At 41.6% G+C, this 24860-nt stretch overlaps 1 protein-coding gene across 5 annotated transcripts in view; it reads left to right on the top strand.

The window, feature by feature from the left end:
- Positions 1-24860, top strand: part of MAP7 (microtubule associated protein 7) — a 317468-nt gene that overhangs the window by 249406 nt on the left and 43202 nt on the right. For all 5 annotated transcript variants that reach the window (XM_030198511.1, XM_030198510.1, XM_030198509.1 and 2 more), the window contains exon 10: positions 4960-5228. In XM_030198511.1, coding sequence (XP_030054371.1) covers positions 4960-5228 — 269 coding nt within the window. The remainder of the gene's footprint in view (positions 1-4959; positions 5229-24860) is intronic.

Genomic DNA, 24860 nt, shown 5'->3' with positions numbered 1-24860 from the left:
TGGGTATGGAGAGGGAAGAGGACAAGGGTATTATGTGGGAATAACTAACTTTAGGGTACTTCACTGCTTTGCAATACTCCTGGTTTTTTGATGCTGTTTTTCCTTCGGTTTGCTTTGTTTAACTTTGGGGAACAACAGAAGTTATCAATACCTTGTAAGTGGGAAGAATATCATATGCAATTTGAGTCTCCTATCTGGATATAGGGACCAATGTTTTTTCTCAAAAATCTTTTTGTTACTGGTAATACATTTATAAAATATACAAACTTTTATTCATAGTGCTATAATCCTTTACATTTAAAATCAAGTATCAAACTAAGGAGATGAAATGAGGGAATCTGATGCACTAAAGATAATCCCATAAATCAATCCCTGAAACCTAACCACAGTCTATAACATCAATGTCACAGTCCACCAGAATATTCACAAATTACTGAAGATCAAGTTGTTAATGCTTCCAAATTCAGGGGCCTTTTTACTGAACCTAGGTAAAAAGTGACCTGTGCTAGTGTGGGCATGTGAAATTGGCGTGTACCGGACCATTTTTTTTACAGTGGTTGGGAAAAAGACCTTTTTTTTAATGGGACAGTAACCTTATTTTCGAAGGAGAAGGACGGCCATCTTCCGACACAAATCGGGAGATGGCCGGCCTTCTAAGGCCTGCCAAATCGGTATATTCGAAAGCCAGTTTTGGCTGGCTTCAACTGCTTTCCGTCACTGTCGTTTTGTCTTCCTCCCTCCTTTTTTAATACACGGAATATATTTGGCCTGAACTTCAAGGATGGTATTTTTTAACAGCATCCATGCCTGATGTAAATTTTTGACCCTCGCAACAGCTCCTCTAAGTTTTTTTTGCACTGTTCTTCTCATTTTATCGTAGTCTCCTTTTTGAAAGTTAAATGCTAACGTATTGGATTTCCTGTGTGTATTTACTCCAAAGACAATACCAAATGTGATCATATTATGATCACTGTTATCAAATGGCCAAATCACCATTAGCTCCTGCACCAGATCATGTGCTTCACTAAAAACTAGGTCTGGAATTTTTCCTCCTCTTGTTGGCTTCTGTATGAGCTGCTGCATAAAGCAGTCCTTGATTTCATCAAGGAATGTTACCTACCTAGCATACCCTGATGTTATATTTACCCAGTCAATATTGGGGTAATTGAAATCACCACAAAAAAGTAACTACTACAGTAATAATCTGTATCCAGAGGAATGTCATCAAAATCTAATTAAATATAAATAAAGTGGAGAAAAAAGACTTCAGTGAGAAAACGAGACACACCTACTTGTAAGGTAAAACTTTCATAAACATAGGTGGCTCTTAATAATCATCAGTCATAAAAGAACTCCACTTGTACTACTGTTTCAATATTCTTCCAAATGACAAAAAAAACCTTTTTCTTTGCTCCCCTGCCCCCCTCCAGCCACCCATTCCCAACGACTGTCCTCTCTCCCCTGCCCCCCTCCTCCAGCCACCCATTCCTAGCAACTCCCTTCTCTCCCCTGCCCCCCTCCTCCAGCCACCCATGTCCAGTGACTCCCATCTCTCCCCTGCTCCCCCTCCAGCCACCCATGTCCAGCGACTCCCTTCTCTCCCCTGCCCCCCCCTCCAGCCACCCATGTCCAGCGACTCCCTTCTCTCCCCTGCCCCCCCTCCAGCCACCCATGTCCAGTGACTGAGACTTCCTTCTCTCCCCTGCTACACTCTCCAGCCACCGAGTTGTTCAATGAATTCTTCGGCTCTCCTTCCTCCCTCCGGATCCGGTCCCTCACCTCATCCAGCGAATTCTTCTGGGCAGGCAATCTTGCCTGACCGCTGCCGGCGCTGATTCTCCCCCGCTGCCGGATCGCTCTTCAAAATGGCCGCCGAGACTTACAAGGGCGGCCTGCAAGACTTCAGCAGAAGTCTCGCGAGGCCGCCTTTGGAAGTCTCGGCGGACATTTTTAAAGAGCGATCCGGCAGCGGGGGATAGTCAGTGCCGGCAGTGGGCAGGCAAGATTGCCTGCCCCGAAGAATTCGCTGGACGAGGTGAGGGACCGGATCCGGAGGGAGGGAGGGAGGAGAGCTGGCTCGCACTCAGGAACAACCGGCTCACAAGTCGGTACAAAATTTAACAACCGGCTCTTGCGAGCCAGTGCGAGCCGGCTCCAGCACACCACTGTCTTGAGCGGACTAAAGCCCATAGACAGCCCACCCAGCTTTCTGTTTCTTTTGACCTAAACAGGATGGGGGCAGGCATTGTAAATGCAACTTGTCCAGTTGACTAGTGGACTGTATCTCCTTTACTTGTGCCCAGGCTGGTCTGATTCTAGATGTCATGGCTCACAATGTCAGAGCCATAGCTGTGTTGGTAGCCCACTTGAGATCATCCTCAATTGAAGAGATATGCAGAGCTGTGACATGGTCTTCAGTCCACACATTCAGATCTCACTACTTCCTGGAACAAAATACCTGACAAGGGAGCCGGTTCTGTCAAGCAGTCTTGCAGAATTTGTTTGGAGTCTAGAATTCAACTCCACCCTCCTAAGCCCATTCATTTCTGTTCCAGGCTGCACTTTCAGAACAGGGAAGTTTTGGTTGTTAGTTATTGGTTCTGGTTGGTCTTGCTGTTGCAAGTCTCTATTGACCGTTGTTGCTTGTTTTCAGTGAGCATGGTAGCTAGGGATTCCCAATCATGGTATTCAGTTCTGTTTGTTCTTGAAGAAAGCAAAGTTATTCACCTGTAGCAGTTGTTTTCTGAGAACAGCAGGACATAGATTACCACATCCTTTCCATCTCCCCTTGGAGTTGTATTCTCTGTTTTTGTAATCCAACTGAGGGTCCCACACAAATTGGGTAGGCAGAAAAGCACATGTGCATGCGTGTTTGGGCTTAGGCTTCAGGAAAGTTCTGAATGCTGGGCAGCGTCCGTCAGGGCTCTGTCAGTGACATCACCTAATCTTGATAATCTGTGTCCTTCTGTCCTCGGAGAACACCTGCTACAGGAGAGTAACTTCACTTTTTAGTGATGGGAAGACATAAGTTTAGTATTTATGGGACAGTTTTTTATTTAAATTGAACTAGATAGTGGGATTTGAGGATCTAAGGAGTAAATAGAATTTGGAACAGAGAGTGCTGTTTTATTACTTGGAAGTAAAATATTATCTCTTCAGAGGAGAGGTGATGCGGGATTTGGGATTGGAAAATTCTGCATATAAGCAAACTAGTAGGCCTGCAGATTAAAAAGAGTACTGTCTTGAAAAAATATATGCTACTGAATATGAATACTGAATACCAGAGGTGAACATAGTCTTATTTACATATAACAATGAGACGGGAACATGGGCAAAGAAGTGAGGCAAGAAGAGTGAAAAGACATCTTTGAAAGGACAGTTGAGCTCTCAGCAGTGTGTTATGTACTAGAGAATGGGTACAAAATGATAGGTGTGCTGTTACTATAAACCTTTGCGAATCAAGGAGGCCTTTAAGGTGGGAGATGGGAAATGTTGGAGAGGGTGTGGGTCAATGGGAGACATTTCTACATATCTGGTGGGAATGCCCAGATTTCTACCAATATTCAGAGGTTTTTTACTTCAGCATGGCTATAAATGGTGACCTCTGTAGATCAGTTGAAGTGGCTCTGTTGATTGGTAGGGCTCCTGGACAGGAGGGACCCTGGGTAAATCGGTGTTTGAGAGAGACTACAGCTCAGATGACTGTAGCAGCAAATTGGAAATCCCCTTAGCTGTGTGTGGATCTATAAGGTATAAAAGAAAAATGGGTTATCTGTGCAACCCTTCTCACTAACTGGATAAATACATTTGAGAAAATGTGGGCTTATTGTCTGAACTGGGAAAAATTGAAGAACTGTTACCCAGGGCTGGGTAAAGGTTGAGGAGGAATGTGATAAGGTTTAGGATTTTTTTTTTTGGTGGGTGGGTGGGGGGGGGGGGTTGTATGCTTTATATACTCAATTTGGTAATATTTTGGCAGTGGTGTACCATTGGAAAACAAAGAGATGAAAAAGTTTTTAAAAGTCATGAAATATGGTGCACATATATTTTTATTTTATAAAGACACAATTAAACTATGTTCCTGGAATGATGTCAGCTGGTCAGAGAAAGCAAGTCATATTGTTTTATGCACGAATCATTCCCAAGTCTTTTTGTCATCTCTGTATTCGTGAAACTTTACAATAAGTCTTTAAAGGCCTTAGATAACTGTACTTTCTGGCCAGTCAATGGGCTAACTATTCCTAATTTTTAACTGGTTCCTGTTGTGCCGCAGTAAGTCAACTATTTAAATAGACAGGATAGGCTAGCTCTCTTCGATCAGATTTCCGGCATTTCTGTTGTAAATCCACTAGAGGACAGGCTTCTGCTATAGTTCCCTACAGAGGAAGCTCTCAAAACCACAGCCCTGTTAATGCATTGTACAAACTCACCTTACTTTTGCCTGTACAATATGAGATAAGGGTATGTAGGGATGGGATATAGAGTGATGTACCCAAGGTCACAAGGAGTGTGAGGGGCTCAAAGGCGATTCCAACCCTGGTTTCCCTGGTTCTGAGCTCATTGATATAACTACAAGGCCACTTTTTCTCTTGCCATGAGATTTTTCCCTTTGACCTTGTTAGATGACCTGGCTTAGATCTCTTTACAAAAAATGTTAATGATAGTTTCCTTCATGCTTGATGATTGGAATGCAGCTGAACAACATTATACAAGAAGGTAAGAGTCATGTCATAAACCCATCTATATTTTTTTATGTATTTATGTATTATGTTATGTATTAAAATGGTTAAATAATAAACATTTTATAATAAATAATCTGAGATTTATGATGTTACAGATTACCACAGCTGTTCTAGTGATATGGCATTTGTAAGAGTTTTGACATCTAGCAACAACATCATACTTCTCAAAAAGTAATTATCCTCACTGAATTATCTTTTTGACCTATTGTTTGTATAGGCTCCCACAGAAAACTTCTGCTTTTTTTCCTGGCATGTCTAAACAAATTCAATCATCACCCAACTCCAGCAACGTTTCATCTGATTCTCCACGTCCCCTATCCCCTGGCAATGTTCGGCCAATCAAGACAGAAAAAAAAAATGAGAAACAAGACTCAAAAAAAGAGCCCACAAAAGCAAATGAAGAAAACACAGAAGGTATAGCACATCTACCACCCTCACAAGAATCTACAACTAAAGTGCTTTCTGGGCATCAAGACCCTGGTCAAGGTAAAAAGCTCTGTCTCTAGCACAGTAAGAAGCAATGTTGTTTATAATGCTTACTGCCTTTTCCTGTGTATAGTGTTTTAATTTCTCAGTTCTTAGTTAAAGCTTCTCTTAAATTAAAAACCTTTCCTTCTGTAGTTTAAGTAACTTTAATATTTAATCTGCTAAAACTGCAGCATGGAATTACTGTATTGTCTCTGAGGACAAGCAAGAAATGCAGTCCCAAACATTTATGGCCATCATCTGCCAGAGTCTAAGTCAGAGATATTTATTTATTTCAATTTCTGTTTATTGTGAGTCGTGCAAGCAATTGCAACAAAGTAAACATGGTACAGCAAAGACAGAGTACAGGATTGAAAACACACATCAGCTAATACAACATGACCTATAAATTCTTGTAACTGTCATATATATACAGACTCACCCAAATGCACAGATATACTTACAATTCCCTTTTCCCCAAACTCCCCCCCTCCCCCCACCCCCGGGTGAAATCCATTCTTTCAAAATGACTGATTTAGCTGTTATTGTGGATGGGCGCACGAATCCCTTAAATCCTGCTGGTAGAGGGCCTATCAAAGACGGGTGTCCAAACAATAGGAGGGGGTACGCCTCCATGTAGAGTGCCACAGATCAGATATGTAATGTAAAAGAGCAGTCCAAAAGGCTATTATCTTCGGACAGGACCAAAACATATGACCCAGGGAGACACCTGGGGCCAGACATTTAGGACATGCGCCATCCGTGGACACTCCCACATAGAAGAGGCGGCATATGCACCCGCATTGCAAACTTATAGTCCATCTCTTGGTACGACACCAACCTAGAGGAGCTTTTGATGCGCAGAACAAAGTCTTGAAGAGTTGACCTTGACACGGACACTGCCAACTCCTCACTCCAACTTGCCGCCAATGCTGAAAAATTAGGTTCCTGTACTGAGTCTCTAATATGTCTGTGATGCATCCGCATTGGAACTTTCGTTTGTGCTTGCAAGGAGAAGGCGGAGGACAATTCCTCCTGAACATCTTCAGTTAGAGTTACCCAAGGATTGCTCTGAACATAGTGTTGCAGCTGGTAATAATGGAAATGATCAGAGGGCAACAGCTTAAATTGTTTTCGTAGCTCCTCAAACGTTTGCATCCGACCCTCCTCCGTTAAAATGTGAACTAAATAGAGTAGCCCATGTCTCTGCCATCTAAGGAACGAAGGATAAAGGTTTCCTGGGGGGAACTTAGGGTTACCACAAATTGACATAAATGGAGTCGTTCGCGCTGAAAACTGGTGGTGGCGACAGATCCATCTCCATGTTGCCTTTGCTGTAGGCAAAATGTGTGAATCAGTCAGTATGGGAGGAAGTGGTCTGCCTCCCACATGAAGCAAACAACTGAAATGAGTGTCCCGAGTAAGAGTTGTTTCTATTGAGGTAGCTGAAAAGTTCGAAGTGGCTCGAAACCAGTCTGATATATGACGCATGCCACTAGCTATGGTAAGGTAGCGAATGCTCAGCAAACCCAACCCTCCATGCTCCACCGGAACGCACAAGTTATTAACAGAAAGTCGGGCCCTTTTCCTCCTCCACAGTAAGCTTTGTAGATGCTTATTCAATTTCTTCTCGTCTTCTGGTTTGAGGAAAAGTGGCAATGTCTGAAAAGTGTAAATCCATTTCGGCACCAGCAAAATATTGTACAAAGCTATTCTACCCAGTAAGGACAGGGGGTAATCTGTCCACAATCTCAGTTTATGACATGTCATTTCCATTAAAGGAGTTACATTCTCATAATATAATCTTGACATATCCTGGGTTATACATGTGCCAAGGTATCTAATTTTATTTTCTGCCCAGGATAGAGGGGTGCCCGATTCCCATGTGCCCTTTGTGGTAGGAAAAACCCTGAGGCCTATAGATTTATGCACATTTAGAGTAAAACCTGATAGTCTCCCGAACTCTTGAATCATATCCAACAATTTTCCCAATGTAGCCTGTGGCTGAGTCGTGATAATCAGGAGGTCATCTGCAAAGGATAAGGCCTTAATTGTTTCTCCCCTGTCTCTCACCCCTGGAATCTCCTCCGACTGTTTGACTGCTCGCAAAAGGGGTTCCATGGCCAACATAAAAGCGATGGGGAGAGAGGACATCCCTGCCTAGTCCCCTTGTTTATTGGAAATATTTGTGACTGCACTCCATTGATTAGTACTGCTGCTTCCGGGCCGGAATACAGGGCTCTTATAGCCCCAAGAGACCACCCACCAAATCCCATATGAGTTAACACGGTGAACATATATTCCCATTCTAGCTTGTCAAATGCTTTTTCAGCATCGAGGGAATATAGACAGGTTGGAATCCGCTGTTGTTGGCTATGTGCCATGGCCAGTAGCAGCCTTCGAACATTACTAGCAGCTTGTCTAGATTTTACAAAGCCTACCTGCTCCTCCCCCACCAATCTAGGCAACAGATTGGATAACCGATTCGCTATAATTTTGGCCAGGATTTTTAAATCGACATTAATTAAAGAGATAGGTCTAAAAGAATTAGCCTGATCCTCCGGTTTGCCTGGTTTGTGAATTAATGTGATGTATGCCTGGTTGAAGTATGGTGGAAATTTACCGTTCTCTATGATCTGTTCATAAAAGTCATGAATACTGGGATAGAAAGATGGGGGCAACAGCTTATAGAACTCCCCCGAGAATCCATCTAGCCCGGGAGCAGAGCCCATGGGTAAAGATTTAATTGCTTCTTGTATCTCTTTGAGATTGACTGGAAGCCCGAGGGAGTTCTTTTCCTCTTCTGTCAAATGCGGTAGACCTATTTGATCTAAAAAGTGGATGGTCTCTGTGCGGCCCAAGGTCTTGGATGACTCATAAAGAGAGCTAAAGAAATTTTTAAAAATTTCCACTATTTTCTCACTCTTGTTGTGGAGGTTCCCCTTATTGTCTCTAATAGTGACGATCGGTCTTTGCGGGCTCCAGGATTTAACCAATCTAGTTAAAAAGGTCCCTGACCAGTCCCCATATCGCTGAAATCTTTATTTTTGGTATGCCATGTAACGTCGGACTCGTTGATGCAACAAAGAATTGAGGGCTACCTGGACTGTGTGAAGCTGTTCCTTAGTGGCAAAGGTAGGGAGTTTAAGATGTTGTTTTTTTGCTCTTTTAAGATCTTTTTCTAATTTCAGAACTGCCGAGGCAATTTTTTTATTATAAGCTGATACATAGGCTATGATATCACCTCGCAACACTGCTTTAGCAGTTGCCCAAAACAGGCCAGGTTGGGTCCTATGTTGATCATTATTTTGAGAGAATTTTTCCCACTTCTGAATTAAGTGCACTCTAAAATCTTTATCTTGATAAAGGTGAGTGGGAAACCTCCACTTCCCGGCCTGCTGCTAGAATCTGGGAGACTCCATATCCATCCACACTAGGGAGTGGTCCGAGACCTCCTCCGGGCCAATCTCTACATTCAACACCCATGGGAAAATAGAACGAGAGACTAATATATAATCCAATCGGGACAAAGTCCCATGGGCTCGAGATTCATGAGTGTAGTCTTGCTCAGTGGGGTGAAGGCCGCGCCATGAATCCACCAAATTGAGTGTTTGCATAAAATGGGAAAGAGCGTGCGATCTCGGTCCTCCCCTATGTGCAGAGTGTGGATTAGAACAATCATATTGTGGATGGGACACCAGATTAAAATCCCCCATCACCATGAGCTGTTTCGAGTGGTAGGGCATACACAATCGTGTTAACCGAGCTAGAAGTTTAGGATCATAAGTATTAGGGCCATATAAACCCAGGATCATAATTTCTCTGCCTTGTACCCACACCCGAATCAAAATATAGCGCCCTCCCTGGTCCGATTCGACTACCTCTGACTTAGCTGCCAATCCTTTCCGGATCAATATTGCCACCCCTCCCTTACGATCACCAGAGGCAGATGAATAGACCTCACCCACCCACTGTCATTGTAACTTTGCATGCTCCACCGCTGTGAGTTTAATTTCCTGTAGACAACCAAAATCTGTTTTATGCCTATTCAGAGCCGCTAGAATTTTTGCCCTTTTAATCGGAGTTGAAATGCCCCCTACATTCCAAGTGGTAAAACAAAGAGACTTAATTTTGGGGTTGATATAGGATATCTAGTGCAGATGGTAAAAAATTAACTCCATTACTCGGGCGCCTAGCCTCGCCTAAGGGATCCTGTGGCCTAGATCGCCACCCCGAGTTGTGCCAATCCCGTGTGGACCCAATCACACCCGCAAAATGTGCATAAATCGTGCATCTCAACCTGCCCCCCTTATTTGCCCCAATTCCTTATCAAACCAATTCCTACCCATGAACCAAACTTTAACTAACGGAGATCAATGATGGTGGTCTCCCCACTCTCCCGCCACCCTGATACAACAAATGCTTAGATCTACTAGTATTCTGGCCTGTTCCAGTATTATACTCACAGCCTCAACATTTAAGTCACTTTGTCAACCCAGAACTCTCTGAGTATAAGATGTAAAATCCTCACAGTGGGGGAGGTTGGAGTAAGTCTGCTGGGACCTCCTGCGGCATTCTGTAAACCTGCCATTTCTCCTGATGAAACACTTTTAGGATCGCAGGGTATATCAAAGCAAAATCTTTGTTTTGTAAGAGCTAGGGATTTGCATACAGGCCCAAATGCTCGATGCCGCTCCTGCAGTGCGGCGGAGAAGTCCTGGAATATTTTAACAGGAGTCCCTTCAAAGGCTAGAGAATCTCGCTTCTGCCACATCCCACGTAAAATTTCCACTTTATGGATGTAATTGTGTACTTTTATCATTATTACTCTTGATCGCTGATTTGGGCCTGGCTTGCGCCCCACCCGATGGGCGCGCTCGAGGCATAATGGTTCTACACTATCAGACAAGGCGAATTCCTTTTTTAACCATTTCTCCAGCACTTCCGATAGTAGATGGTCCGGCATAGATTCCGGGAACCCAATGATCCGCAGATTGTCCCTCCTCGATCTATTTTCCAATTCATCTACCAGCTGAGTGTTTTTCTGCACCAATTTTGTAAGCTCTGTCAACCGCGTCGCCATTCCGGCCTCCTCGTCTTCTACCGCCGACATCCTCTGTTCTAGCTCCCCAGTTCGTTTCGTGGTTTCAGCTAGTAACGATTCAAGGGAGGTGAGTTGACCCGAGAGTTGTTGCAGCTGTTGAAGTTGAGGTTCCACTGCAGTTTTGACTATGGAGGACAGTTGCCATAATTGCGTGTCAGTAAATTCCGTAGAAATTTTCTCTGGTGCCGGGCTCGCGGCCATCTTGTTATCCTGAGGTCAAGTTTTCTCGTCTTTTTTCCCGCGTTTTGGAGGCATGCTTGGCTCTGGACGTGTGACAAATTGGTCCATAAAGTCCTTCGCACTCTCCTCCACTTGTGGTGGTGATTAGGAACCGTGGCCCCGTATTCCAGGCGCGAGAGAGCGGGCGAGTCCTCAGAGGAGAGCTATGTCACGTCTGGGTGAACAGTGGAGTGCCACAGGGAACTGTACTGGGACCGGTACTATTTAACATATTTATAAATGATATGGAAATCGGAACGACGAGTGAGGTGATCAAATTTGCAGATGATACAAAACTATTCAAGGTTGTTAAAACACATGTGGACTGTGAAATATTACAGGAAGACCTTAGGAAATTGGAAGACTGGGCGTCCAAATGGCAGATGAAATTTAATGTGGACAAATGCAAGGTGATGCACATTAGAAAGAATAATCCGAATCATAGTTACCTGATTCTAGGGTCCATCTTGGGAGTCAGCGCTCAAGAAAAAGATCTGGGTGTCGTTGTAGATAGTACGCTGAAATCTTCTGCTCAGTGTTTGGCAGCGGCCAAAAAAGCAAACGATGCTAGGACTTTTTAGGAAAGGGATGGTGAATAAGACCGAAAATACTATAATGCCTTTGTATTGCTCCATGGTGCATCCGCACCTTGAGTATTGCATTCAGAGGTCGCCATATCTCAAAAAAGATATAGCACAATTAGAAAAGGTTCAAAGAAGAGCAACCAAAATGATAAATGGGATGGAACCCCTCTCGTATGAGGAAAGGCTAGAGGTTAGGGCTGTTCAGCTTGGAAAAGAGACGGATGAGGGGAGATATGATTGAGGTCTACAAACTCCTGAGTGGTGTAGAACGAGTTGAAGTAAATTGATTTTTTACTTGTTCCAAAAGTACAAAGACTAGGGGATACTCGATGAAGTTACATGAAAATACTTTTAAAATAAATAGGAAGAAATTTTTTTTCACTCAACAAATAGTGAAGCTCTAGAACTGTTTGCCGGAGGATGTGGTAGCAGTGGTTAGTGTATGTGGGTTAAAAAAAAGGTTTGGACAAATTCCTGGAGGAAAAGTCCATAGTTTGCTATTGAGACAGACATGGGAAGCAACTGCTTGCCCTGGGATTTGTAGTATGGAGTGTTGCTACAATTTGGGTTTCTGCCAGGTACTTGTGACCTGGCTTGGCCACTGTTTGGAAAACAGGATACTGGGCTAGATGAACCATTGGTCTGACCCAGTATGGCTACTCTTATGTTCTTATGGGTTATCTTGGGTTCGGACTATCCAGAACTCAGAGCTGTCTGGACGCAGCTAATTGTTACACCAGAAACATTAAAGGAATACTCACACTGGAAGATCCTGACATATGTTAAAAACCCTAAAATGCCTAAACCCTGGTAAGGTGACAACATTGGTAAGTAAAGTCCCACTATACCCAGAATCTGGGGCTGCAGTAAACAGGGACTCTGAAGTAAAGGGTGGCATGCATGATCTTCCAAGTTCCTCAGATAGCTGACCTGAGTAGGGTGAGGAGCAAATATTGGGAATTTTAAGAGAGTTTCCAAATGGAGGATGAGACTCTTAAAAATGCCCAAGCACAGGCTCAAATGGGAACTTAGAACTCTTTTAAGCTGAGCCTCCTGTACTTTATAATGAAACATGATTTATTGTATAGAGTAGCCAAAGGAAACCTAGAAGAAGAAGAGATAGAAATTTTAGTGCCCCAATCCTATCATCAATAGATATTGCAGTTGACCTACAGTCGCTTGTTAGACGACCATTTGGGTGAAGAGAAAACCGGGGAGCATATATTGGCCCAGTATGCACTTTTTTGAAAGTAAAGGTGCTTCAGGTCTCTGTATACGACCCCCAGACTGATGGCCTCTTTGAGCACTTCAACAAAACCCTCAGGCAGATGCTGGAGTTTATTACTGAAGATGGGAAGAATTGGAATACCCTATTTTCCTATGTACTGTTCTCCATCTGGGAAGTTCCTCATTCAAAGTACTCTACGGCTGTTTGTGAAGACTCCTTGCCCAACATTATCACAGGGTGTATATAGAACAAACATTTAAAAAGTTGAAACTCCTTCATTGTCGAAAAGCCACACTTGTTACATTCCAAATAATATATTTAATTGATTATAAGCATTGTGTGGACTCTCGAAGACGTCGCTTTCAAAAAAGATTTTTCAAGCTTTGGATACCATTCCTAGACACTCTTGCTGTCCACTGTTTTTGCTGGTTCATAATATGTTATTCAGGACTTGTTTTGAGGGAAGGACTTTTGGGAGGGAATTGGGGAGGGGAATTTGATGTTTGGGAACTTTTCAGGGATTTTTGGGGAGTAAGTTTTGTGGGAATACAGCGTTCTATACTGTGTTGCATTTGCTATGGTATTAATGATACTTGCATTTTGTACTTAAAAGATGCTGTTTATACCAATAAAGATACTTCAAAATATAAATGAGCACTGTAAAGGTTACATACTTAATGTTGTATGACAACTGCAGGGGGGGGGGGGGGTTAACTGCGGTCTGCTTTACCCATCTTATTATATATACTTAATGCAACAATGCTAGTCTGCAAAAGCTTATACAGTTTTATACAAAAGCTTAGCAGGAATTTTAGTCTCTAAATTTGGGATGATGTTTCTTAGGAATTAGCCTTTCTGTGGAGATATTACATCAGCTGTCACTCCAAATTCCCCCAGACAACCTTACAATCCCTTGTGGTCTAGTGGTGTAGTCAGGGCAGGAGTGATCCCCAATCATTTTTGCTCATGTCAGCTGTATTCTCAAAATGGCTGCTGTAACCTCTTTCAGCAGTCTTACGAGCTTACCACTACAGGCATCACTGTCCTAGAGATCAAAAGGTAATCTGTTCTAGAAAAGGTACAATGCACCCTAGAGAAATGGGTATAGTCCTGTTCTTTGGGGTGCAGGGTACGCCGAAGGTCTAATTGTCCCAATGAGGTACACAAGTAAGGAAGCCCCTTCCCCTCATGGAACACAGGGACAGATTCTGTCACGGACCTGTCTACTTGGGTGTCTAAAACTTGATTGAAATCCCAGGCCAGCAATGTATTGGATATTTTTCTGTCTTAAATTTGTCTGAAGTGTTCCTTGTAGCGCTTTAGAAATGTTAAATAGTAGTAGTAGTAGTATTTATCCTCTTTGGCCAGCAGGTGGTGCATCTTTATGCTTAAAGCTTTTACAGAGGCATGACTTCTCTTTCTTTTAGCTGGCACACAGATAACAGGAAGTGCCTGTAGTGATGTAACCAGTTTTTATTTGAAACTTTACTGTCCTGGGCTCTGATAGGCCTGGAGTTTGAAATTACCCAGAAGATGCTGGCTGTTGCTTCAGTTTCAGCCCAGGAGAAGAGAGAGAGAGAGAGAGAGCTCTTTGCTGAAGCCCTGTAAAAAACATTTATATTTGATAACTGGTAAACAGCTATATATAGCCTGCACGGGAGTCACACTGCCTTCTTGGCCTCTCTCCCTGTAGAAGGATAATTTTGTTGCAAACTAATCTGTGCATGCTTTTGGGGTATTCTGAACTGACCCTGTCTCCAAGAAAAAAAATTTTATGTAGTTTTTTTCTGAGCAGACCATAAACCTTGAGGGCTGAGCCTATTTATATTAATTTTTTTGCCCCAGCTTGAGGGCACCAGTCTCCCAGTCAGTGTATTTGGCTGAACAAGAACTACTGTGGAGTAAACTGACACGGTACTACGGGACTTTTACATTATTCGTTAATCACAAGGACTTTTGAACATCTGACATTGGTTAATACTATCATGATCAAGACATAGATTATGTCTGAATGAATCGGTTAAAAATTAGAGATAACTATATGTAATTTGTTGTACTAACCATTGTGCTAAGAAGAACAATTAATATGTGAACAAGATAAACTTGCGGGGGTAAGATCTCATATGTATTAGTCAGAAATGTTATAACAAATAAAAGTAACTTCAGATATAGTATATATCTATTTCTATTTTTATTGTATTCTATATAGCTTTGGAGGAATAGTACACAATAATTGCTCCCTTTCCCCTAGTTAATTTCTGTAAAGCTATTTAGGCTCCTGGTGACTGGATTCCAGTCATTCCACAGCTAGCTGTGTCCTTCATTTGTATTAGAGTTCCTGTATTGTGATTGTCCCAGTAGGGAACAGCCCTATTTGGGCATTTTTGTTCCTTGAGCTTGTGCCCTGCTGGTTGATTATTTTCTAACTCTTGTGTGTGCTGGCTCCTGTTTGACCTGTCTTCCTGTTTTTGAGCTCTTTTCATTGGTTCGTTTATCTTTGTGTGTTCATGTTACCCTGAGATTCCTGAATCTTGCCTTGTTTCTTTGACTTAGATTTTCAATTGCCTGCTTTACTTAGGACTAACTCTATAAGATATAGTGACAAATAAATTTACTACTTGCAGTTCCTTGTTCTGAATCCTAGTTTGTGGCAGGTCTGAGCCTCAGGGATCTCATTGTCAGCCCAGCTAGGGATCCATGGCATTTCACTTCCACTCGATGCTAGACATCGACATCCTTTGATGCTGGCACGGAAGTGATGGAATCCTTTGCTTTCCTCTTTTGAGTATTGGCTGTTGTCCGATCCCTAGAGTTTGATGCAGCTTGAGTGTCAATGCTGATGAATATGACTTGGATTTTGATGAATCAAAGAACCTTTTCTTCTGCTCTTCACAGCCTCTTTGATTCATTTGCAGGCACAAATGACATTTAGAAGCTTTCTGGTCTCTTCTTAGGCACTACAAGAACTAGTGAGAATATACACTGTTTATAGTCTTGCTGCAGTCTGCACTTTTTAAAGTCACTGAGGGCCATTTTGGGGGAAAATAATTGCCAGTAGACATGGCAATAGATGATGGTTTATGGGGAAAGGACCCAGCTGAGCTGCCATGACACCTGAAAAAATGAAGAATCTGTTTTGATTCATCAATAAAGAGTGTTGCTTAAAGATGAAAAAAACAAAACACTGAAGAGGTCACAAAAAATAAAAATTCCAAGTGCTGCCCAGATCGTTACCTAAGGAAATATAAAAGTATGAAGAGAGGCCCTCACACACAGCCACACATTATTATAAAGGTGATTTTCTATAAGAAGGGTTATGACTCTGTGGAAAATGCAAGACTTGAAGAGGCTCTGCAAAAGAATACAGTGTGGGAAGTGATGCAAATACATGACAGAAAACTGGAGGAATCTTTCCTGTTTAGATGACATTATCCAGTTGTAAGGATTTCTCATCCTGCTTTTCCTGAGAGAAATGAAAATGAATGTAGTATTACATTAATACTGAGGTTTATGTTTCTTTTTGTTCCCCCCACCCTTACAAGTGATCAGGTGACATAAGATACTGCTTGACAAACTACAGTTAATATTGCAGAGGTATTATGTAATATTAGTAACAATAGAATGAATGACACAAGAATGACAGTCTTTAAAATTAGTTGTCTTAAACGAGATGAGATGAGGAAAATACCCACCATTCCATTATGAAGGCGGCATCTAGAACTGGGTCAGACCAAAGGTCCATCTAGCTTAGCATCCTTTTTCCAACAGTGGGCAATTCAGATCACACATACCTGGCAGGATCCTAAAAAGCCACAAAACAATCAGTTGAGGTTCAAATAGTGGGTGACCACTACCAATCACCACTATTTGATGCTTTGTTTTGTGGTTTACTGATCTACAGCGATTAGCCCTTGGTAGGATCTGAAAAAGCAAAAGGATTCCATGCTATCCACTCCAAGGTACAAGTCTCCCCAAGTCCACCTCATTAACAGTTTATGGACTTCCAGGAATTTGTCCAAACCTTTTTTAAATCCAGCTATGCAATCTGCTTTTACTACATCCTCTGGCAGGGCTTAGCTTTGTGTTGAGTTAAATATATTTTCTCTGATTGTTTTAAATGTACTACTTCTCTAGTCTTTGTTCTTTTGGAATAAGTAAACAATGTATTTGCGTTTACCCATTCCACACTACTCAGGATTTTATAGCCCTTTATCATATCTGAGGTGCTGCAGACAGTGTCACCAACACCCTTAGAGAAATAGGATATGGACTATAGTCACTGAATCAGACCATCAAAACAACCATCTTCATCATATATTCAAAAGATGCAACCACATCATTTGCATCAAGCTCTATCAGCCAAGACATAACCATCAGAAAAAGAAAACTTGTCAGAACAAAAGAGGGAAGGAGATGAAGTGATAGAAATATAGGTAAAGGATTCACTTTAGGATGAATTGAAAAAAACCATTGCCTATGTCGTGTCCTGGGTGAAGTTCCAGGCAGCCTGAAAGCAACAGTTGGAAAGGCATGCTCATGTTTGTTTATTGGTATTTGCTGTAGCAAGTTAAGATAAAAACATCACAAAAGAAACATCCATTTGTCCATAGATAAAACTATGATAAACCTAACATAGGAGTGGAGGAGTAGCCTAGTGGCTAGTGCAGTGGCCTTTGATCCTGGGGAACTGAGTTCAATTCCCACTGCAGCTCCTTGTGACTCTGGGCAAGCCACTTAACCCTCCATAAGTACCTGAATATATGTAAACCACTTTGAATATAGTTGCAAAAGCCACAGAAAGGTGGTATATCAAGTCCCATTTCCCTTCCCTATCAAACCTCACCCTTCTCCTTATTGTCACAGTATGCAACACTTTTGTATTACCATCCCTTAATCTATCAACAGGATTAAGCAAACAGCCTGGTAAAAAGTACACCGAATGTACTATTTCCAGTACTATTAAAGAAAGACGTGGTTTTAACTTGTTTTCAAAATTGGAGGAAGTCAGTCATCAACCATAACTTCAATGGAAGCCTACTCCACAACTGAGAGACACTCAGTGGGGGCCAGGAGGAAGCATAATGTAAAATTCAGCAGTAGCAGCTGGTGAATTGCTATCTCTTATGGGGAAAGAATACATTTTCCTCCTCAAGTCTTGCTGAATACCTTCATCAGAGACTCCATTTTATAAAATCTGTATCAAATCTCAGTAATTAAAGTATGGTAGGAAAGAAAAGGAAGAATATATACTGGTTGTTACCCAGGATAAGAAGGTGCCCACTAATAGCTTATGCACTAGGGCCTGAGATGGTGGTAGTGATAGTGCATATACTGGAGATGAAAATAACATTCCTGCTCTAGATAAAGACTATGATGAACTTGTTTATAGACAAAAGGAGAGAAACCATAAAAGTCAATGAAAAAGTTAAGAGGATTAACTACAATTAAGTGGACTCCTGTAGACACATGAGATAATGTGCTATTACCTGTATGCTACAAATCCTGTATTTAAATCAAGATGGTATATAATCTATCAATTCTAATAACCTCATGGCAATAGTGCAGAAGGGGAAATAAGAGGGGAACATAAAGAACCAAAGATCAGTTAATGCTGAATAAAGCTATCATGGCAAGTGTAAAAAAGAAAAAAAATTTCAGTATAGCATGGATTGACTGTGAGAGAGCCTTTGATAGCATCCCACAATCCTGGATAATAAATTGACTTGAAATATATGTGCTGGTAAGAATCAGTACTTATGTACATATTTTCTAAGGACACATAATAGAATGGTAATAAATTGTAAATAACTGTGAAAGTAAGCAAACCAAACAATCCTTGCAATTAGCTCAAAATGTCACTGCATGTGTCTTATCTAAATGTGATCACATTTCACCAGTGTTTGTGAAGCTGCACTGGTTACCTATCGAGTTTAGAATGCAGTACAAAGTGCTGTTATTAATATTCTAAGCTCTAAACAGTAATGTTCCTATTGTAATATGAAAAAGTTTTCAAGTATACTAACCTTCTCATTCTTACGATCTGCTTCAGACAATTTATTGGATGTACCATCAATTCATTGGGTTCGATTAGAAGAGTACAGATCCGCTATTTTTTAAATTGCATTACCATCTTCTTTGAGATAAGATCTTAGAATGTGAATAAAAAGAGCCTAAAAACAATTTTATTTCAAAAGGCCTTTAATATATCAGATCCTCCGATATAATGAATATATTTTAAATTGAGGTGTTGATGTTAATTGATGATTTTAAATTATTTTAATTTAAATGTTCTGATTTGATTAAATATTTTTAAGTGTGAGATGTTTGCAGTCCAAACTATAAAGATTGTCTAGTCGTATTTGTTTGTTTTGTTGTATTGATTTTTATGTTTGTTCCTCTGTATTCTGCCCAAAGTTGTAGATGGAGCAGATTACAAATATTTTAAATACGTAAACAAATAGTACACTTTTCACCCAATTATTCTTAAATGTAAGTCAGATCATTAGAAGGTAAATATAGTGCTACATTTTCACACTCTAAATAGATCATTTTTTTCAAGGGTATATTTAAATAAAAACCATGCTAATAACTAAGTACTTATCTCTGAGAAAATATATCCAAAATGGTGACATTCAGGCAGCTCCTGACATGATAATCATGTTTCCCTCTGCTATGTCACGGTACAGTTTTCTGCAACAACAGTTTTCAATAAGTGTCCGACATAACGTCTAATAGTCTTCAGGCACAATATTACTTCACCGTTCTCAAGATGCCAATGGCATAATTTTTTCAGTTATATATCCTAATCAGCTGACCTCCATTAGCCAATCAAATTAAACTAATGTCATCCATTCCAGTTCTTCATTAAGACCCCTCAGTGTCATGTTGTCTAAATCAAAGATCCATCTCTTTTCCTTATACTAAAATTCAATCAAAATCACCATCCTTTCACCCTCCTTATACAATCCATAACACACCATCGAATATCTGAAACTCTTATGTTGTTTCAGTCGCCAGTGTATTAACACTAAAGGAACTGATTCTGTCTCAGTTTGAATTCTGGATTTAAGTTCATTGAAACATAATTTGACTGGACGAGTAGTTCTGCCTGTGAATATGAGATTACAAGGACATTGAAGGAGATACACAGCATAGGTAGTATTACATGAAGTGGAAAAATAAGTTTTGAATCTGTTCTTTGCATCAGGAAGTATCCATTCAACTCCTTCCATTGTCGCACACCATTGGTATCATCCACGTGATGTATGATGTTTCTTATTATTCCCTTCTTTCTGAATCCACTTGCTGAATGACGCATATTTGCCTATATTTTTACTCTATGTTAAAGATAAAATAGGTTTCTTAAGAAAGATAGAGTAATTCTATTACAAGCCAGTGTCTGCAAACAGTGGTGTCTATTGCTGTTGATAAATGTGAACAAGGTAAAATAAAAGTCAATAGCTCCTCTTGTTTCTCTCTTAATAATACAGAATTAAATCCTGTTGTCAAATATAGCCCTACGATAGGCAACCTTTACCAGAAAGGAAACATACCACAATAATTATTTAAGTTTTCTTTGTTTTCATCTTCACTGGCTGAAATGGAGCTTGCCTGTAAATTGATTAAGTTGGATATGTTCTACTTTGGGAGAATTTAAAACTTGAGCGCTTTTTTTTTTTTTACTTAAGAGATTTTATCAGTACTGTTATTTCAAAAGAATGGTAAAGACTTCATATAATGGAGTAAAAATGTAGGTGAAGATGCATCATTCAGCAAGTGGATTCAGAAAGAAGGTAATAATAAGGAACATCATATGTCGTGTGGTGGATGCCAGTGATGTGCAGTGACTATGAAAGGAGTTGAATGGATACATCTTGTTACAAAGAAGAGATTCAAAACTTATTTTTCCACTTCATTTATTTTATTTATTTATTTTTATTTTATAGCATTTATACCCCGCTCTTTCCCGCTTGATAGCAGGTTCAGTGCGGCTTACAAAGTATGGTACAAAGTATCACAGAGATAGCACAAAGTATGGTACAAAGTTTCACAGAGTTAACATGGTTATATAGAGTAGGATGATAGTAAGAGATGTGTGGAAAGGATTGGAGTGTGGGTAGTACTAGTGGTGCGGATTAGGTTCAAGATTTACATTGGGGCGTTTGGGTAGGCTTGTTTGAAGAGGTAAGTCTTCAGCAGTTTTCAGAAGGGAAGGTGTTCATTGGTTTTTCGAATGTGTCAAGGTATGGCGTTCCAGAGTTGGCTGCCTATGACAGGGAAGTTGGATGCGTAGTAGGTTTTGTATTTAAGGCCTTTACAGTTGGGAAGATGAAGGTTGAGATATGTTCGAGAAGATTTAGATCCGTTCCTGGCTGGAAGATCGATCAAGTTGGACATATAGCTTGGAGATTCACCATTGAGGATCTTGTGGATCATTGTGTGGGCTTTGAAGCTTATTCGTTCCTTAATAGGGAGCCAATGGAGTTTTTCACGAAGTGGTGTTGCGCTTTAAATCGTGATTTGCCAAAAATGAGTCTTGCTGCAGTGTTTTGGGCGGTTTCGAGTTTTTTCATGATTTGGGCTTTGCAACCGATGAAGATGCTATTACAGTAGTCAGCATGGGTAAGTACTGTGGATTGTACTAGGTTACGGAAAGTCTTCTGTGGGAGGAATGGTTTTACTCTTTTCAGCACCCACATCATGTTGAACATCTTCTTTGTCATGGTTATTGCATGAGTCTAATGTTAGGTGTTTATCTAATGTTACTCCTAGGATTTTTAGATAGTCAGATTTTGGGATTGTAATGTCGGGGGTGATCAGGGTGGTTGGGAGCAGAGTAGAGTATTGTGATGAAAGGATTAGGCATTGAGTATTTTCTTTGTTCAGTTTCATCTTGAAAGCGTTGGCCCAGGATGTTAGGGTGTTCATGGCTGTGATTATTTTCTCCGAGATTTCAGTAAGGTTGGATTGGAAAGGGATGAATATTGTGACATCATCAGCGTAGATGAAGGGATTTAGGCCGGATTTGGCTAGGGATTTGGCCAAAGGAATCATCATAAGGTTGAAGAGGATAGGGGTGAGCCTTGGGGGACTCCGCATTTTGATGGCCACGTAGGTGATATTGATGAGGTTGATTTGACCTGGTAGGATCTGGTGGTGATAAAACTTCTTATCCACTTGATGATGTTTCCGCCGATTCGTAGTTTGTCCAGTAACTTTGTGAGAATATCATGGTCTACCATGTCAAATGCGCTGGATAGGTCGAACTGCAGAAGAAGTATTTTGTTGCCAATTGAGATTTCTTGTTTGAACTTGGATACCAGGGTAAGTAATACTGTTTCTGTGCTGTGTGCAGGTCTAAAACCCAATTGTGATTCATGTAGTATGGAGAACTTTTGTATGAATTCGTTGATTTGGGAGGTTACGCTATTTTCCATCAGTTTGGTTAGTAGAGGGATGGAGGCCACGGGTTGATAGTTGGTGATGTCATTCGCTGGTTTCTTGGGGTTTTTCGGTATTGGTGTGAGTAGAATGTTGTCGTGTTCAGCGGGGAAGGAACCTTGGAGTAGAAAGTTTAAGTGGGTGGTGAGTTCTGTAATGAATCGTTCTGGGGCATTTTTCATAAGATAATTGGGGCATGGATCCAGGTGGCAGTGAGACTTGGAGAGTTTGGATAGTGCTGAGGAAATTTCCATAGTACTGAGGGGGGCGAAGTTTGTCCAATAGCGATCTGCTGGGATCTCTTCCGAATCGGGGTCTAGTTCGTCAAGGAAAGTGTCAATATTGGTAGCATCGTGGGGAATTGTGTTGCACAGTTTAGTGATTTTATCGTTGAAGTATGTAGCCATCTGGTCGGCAGATGGACAATTTGAGGGTGAAGTTGTGACTGGATTTGTGTTGAGAAGATTCTTTATGCTTTTGTATTGTTTTTTTATGTCTGTTCCGGAGGTTGTGATTTGTTTTGTGTAGTATGTTCTTTTGGCTCGTTTAATGGCATTCTTGTATTTCTTTTGTGTTTGTTTCCACGCATTCAGGGTGTTGTCATCTTTTGTTGTGCTCCAGGTTTTTTCTAGTTTTTTGGTTTCTTTCTTCAGTTTTTTTAGTTCTTCGTTGAACCATGGAGAGGGTTTTTTCTTTTATGTGTAGGGTTTTGGAGTGTAGTGGAGCAATTTCATCTAGAATGAGTTTGCATCTGTGGCCCCAATCTGCCAGGAAGTGGTTGGAGTTTGGGTCTATCGACCAATTATTGTCGGAGATAAATTTCCAGAAGATGTCCTTTTCGACTCGTCCTCTGGTTTTAATTGTTGTGGGTTCCGGTGGTGTGGGCTGATCTTTTTTTCGCCAGTGTACGGATAGGGTTGCTTTGTAGTGGTCGGACCAGGGAGAGGCAGCCCAGTGGATGTCTGATAAAAGGAAGTTTTGATCTGTAGAATGTTTGTGTATGATGATATCAAGTGAATGACCTTTATTATGGGTTCATCAAAAAAGAAAAAAGTGGAAAAACACAACTTCAAGAGATCAATCCGAGACAAGGGGTGAGATGCTCCAGGAAAGCTTTATTAGGGACCCTACACGGTCCGTGTTTCGGCTTTTAAAAAAGCCTTCATCAGGGGTCGATCAGTGGTTGCACAGAATATATACTGACAGACAATGGAGCTCATAAAATGTCGTCTCACAATCAGGTACTCTTTTATAACTTCAGTCAACAAACACAGGAAGTCACAGCTGGATGTCTCTCTTGGCAAAGGACAGCTCTATCCTATTTGGACAGATAGAAGTGGATCAATGGTGTGGGGAGATGGGCGTATTTTGATAAGTTGTCTTATTTTTTGTGTTTTGGTATTTTGGGGGGTTGTTTTTGTTTTTAAGGATGATATGGATGCTGGAAGGTTTCTAAGGTTGTCATTGGCTTGTGAGGGAGTGGGTGTTGTATGGTTGTTTGGGTAGTGTTGGGGGAGTGTTGTCATGGTGAGTTCAATTGAAGGGGTTGTGAGAGTTGCTTGCGTTGTATTGAGTGAGTGGATGATGATTTAATACTACCTATGCTGTGTATCTTCTTCAATGTCCTTGTAATCTTATATACATAGGCAGAACTACTCATCCAGTCAAATTACGTTTCAATAAACATAAATCCAGAATTCAAACTGGGACAGAGTCAGCTCCTTTAGTGTTAACACATTGGCAACTGAAACCACATAGAGGGGCATAATCGAACGGCGCCGGCCAAATCGATGGGCGACCATCTTTGGAGCCGGCTCCACGAAGGGGCGGAGCCAAGCGTATTTTCGAAATATGCTTGGAGCCGGCAAAATCGCTCGCCGGGTTTAGATGAGATGGGCAGCTCCAATTTTCAGCCATAATGGAAACCGGACCCGGCCATCTCAAACCCGGTGAAATGCAAGGCATTTGGTCATGGGAGGAGCCAGCATTTGTAGAGCACTGGCCCCCCTGACATGCCACGACACCAACCGGGCACCCTAGGGGGCACTTCTAAAAAAATTTTAAAAAGAAAACAATTAGCTTCCAGGTGCGTAGCACCCTTCCCATGGGTGCTGAGCCCCCCAAACCCACTGGCTACAACTCTACAGCATTACTATAGCCGTAAGGGCTGAAGGGGGGCACCTACATGTGGGTACAGTGGGTTTTGGAGGGCTCACATTTAATACCACAAGTGTAACAGGTGGGGGGGGGGGGGGGGGAATGGGCCTGGGTCCACCTGCCTGAAGTGCACTGCACCCACTACAAACTGCTCCAGGGACCTGCATACTGCTGTCAGGGAGCTGGATATGACATTTGAGGCTGGCATACAGACTGGCAAAAAATGTTTGGTTTTTTTTTTGTGGGAGGGGGTTAGTGACCAGTGGGGGAGTCAGGGGAGGTGATCCCCGATTCCCTCCAGTGGTCATCTGGTTAGTTCGGGCAGTTTTTTGGGGACTTGGACCTGAAAAAAAGGGGTCCAAATAAAGCGGACCAAATTCTCGTGAAAGCCGGCTTTCTTTTTTCCATTATCGGGTGAAGCCGCCCATCTAAACGCATGCCCTCATCCCGCCCCGTCCCGCCTTAGCTACCATGCCGACACACCCCCTTGAACTTTCTCCGGCCCAGTGACGGAACGCAGTTGAAGCTGCCCAAAATCGGCTTTCGATTATGCCAATTTGGCCGGATTCTGGAGATCGCCGCCCATCTCCCGATTTGTGTCGGAAGGTGGGCGGCGATCTCGTTCGAAAATCAGCTGGATAGTATTTCAGATGTTTGGTGGTATGTTAGGGATGTTATATAAAGAGGATGGGAAGATGGTGATTTTGATTGAATTTCAAATTATAAGGAAAAGAGATGGATCTTTGATTAGACACCAAGGCACCGTCAGGTCTGAAGAATTGGAATGGATTACATTAGTTTAATTTGATTGGCTAGTATAGGCCAGCTGATTAGGCTATATAACTGAAGAAATGATGCCATCGGCATCTTGAGAGTGTTGAAATAATATTGTGCCTGAAGACTACTGAATGTTAAGTTAT

The sequence above is a fragment of the Microcaecilia unicolor genome, chromosome 3 (assembly GCF_901765095.1).
Source record: "Microcaecilia unicolor chromosome 3, aMicUni1.1, whole genome shotgun sequence".
In the NCBI taxonomy this organism is placed as follows: domain Eukaryota; kingdom Metazoa; phylum Chordata; class Amphibia; order Gymnophiona; family Siphonopidae; genus Microcaecilia; species Microcaecilia unicolor.
Note: the sequence above shows the minus strand (reverse complement) of the source record. Positions and strands in the feature narration are given on the sequence as shown.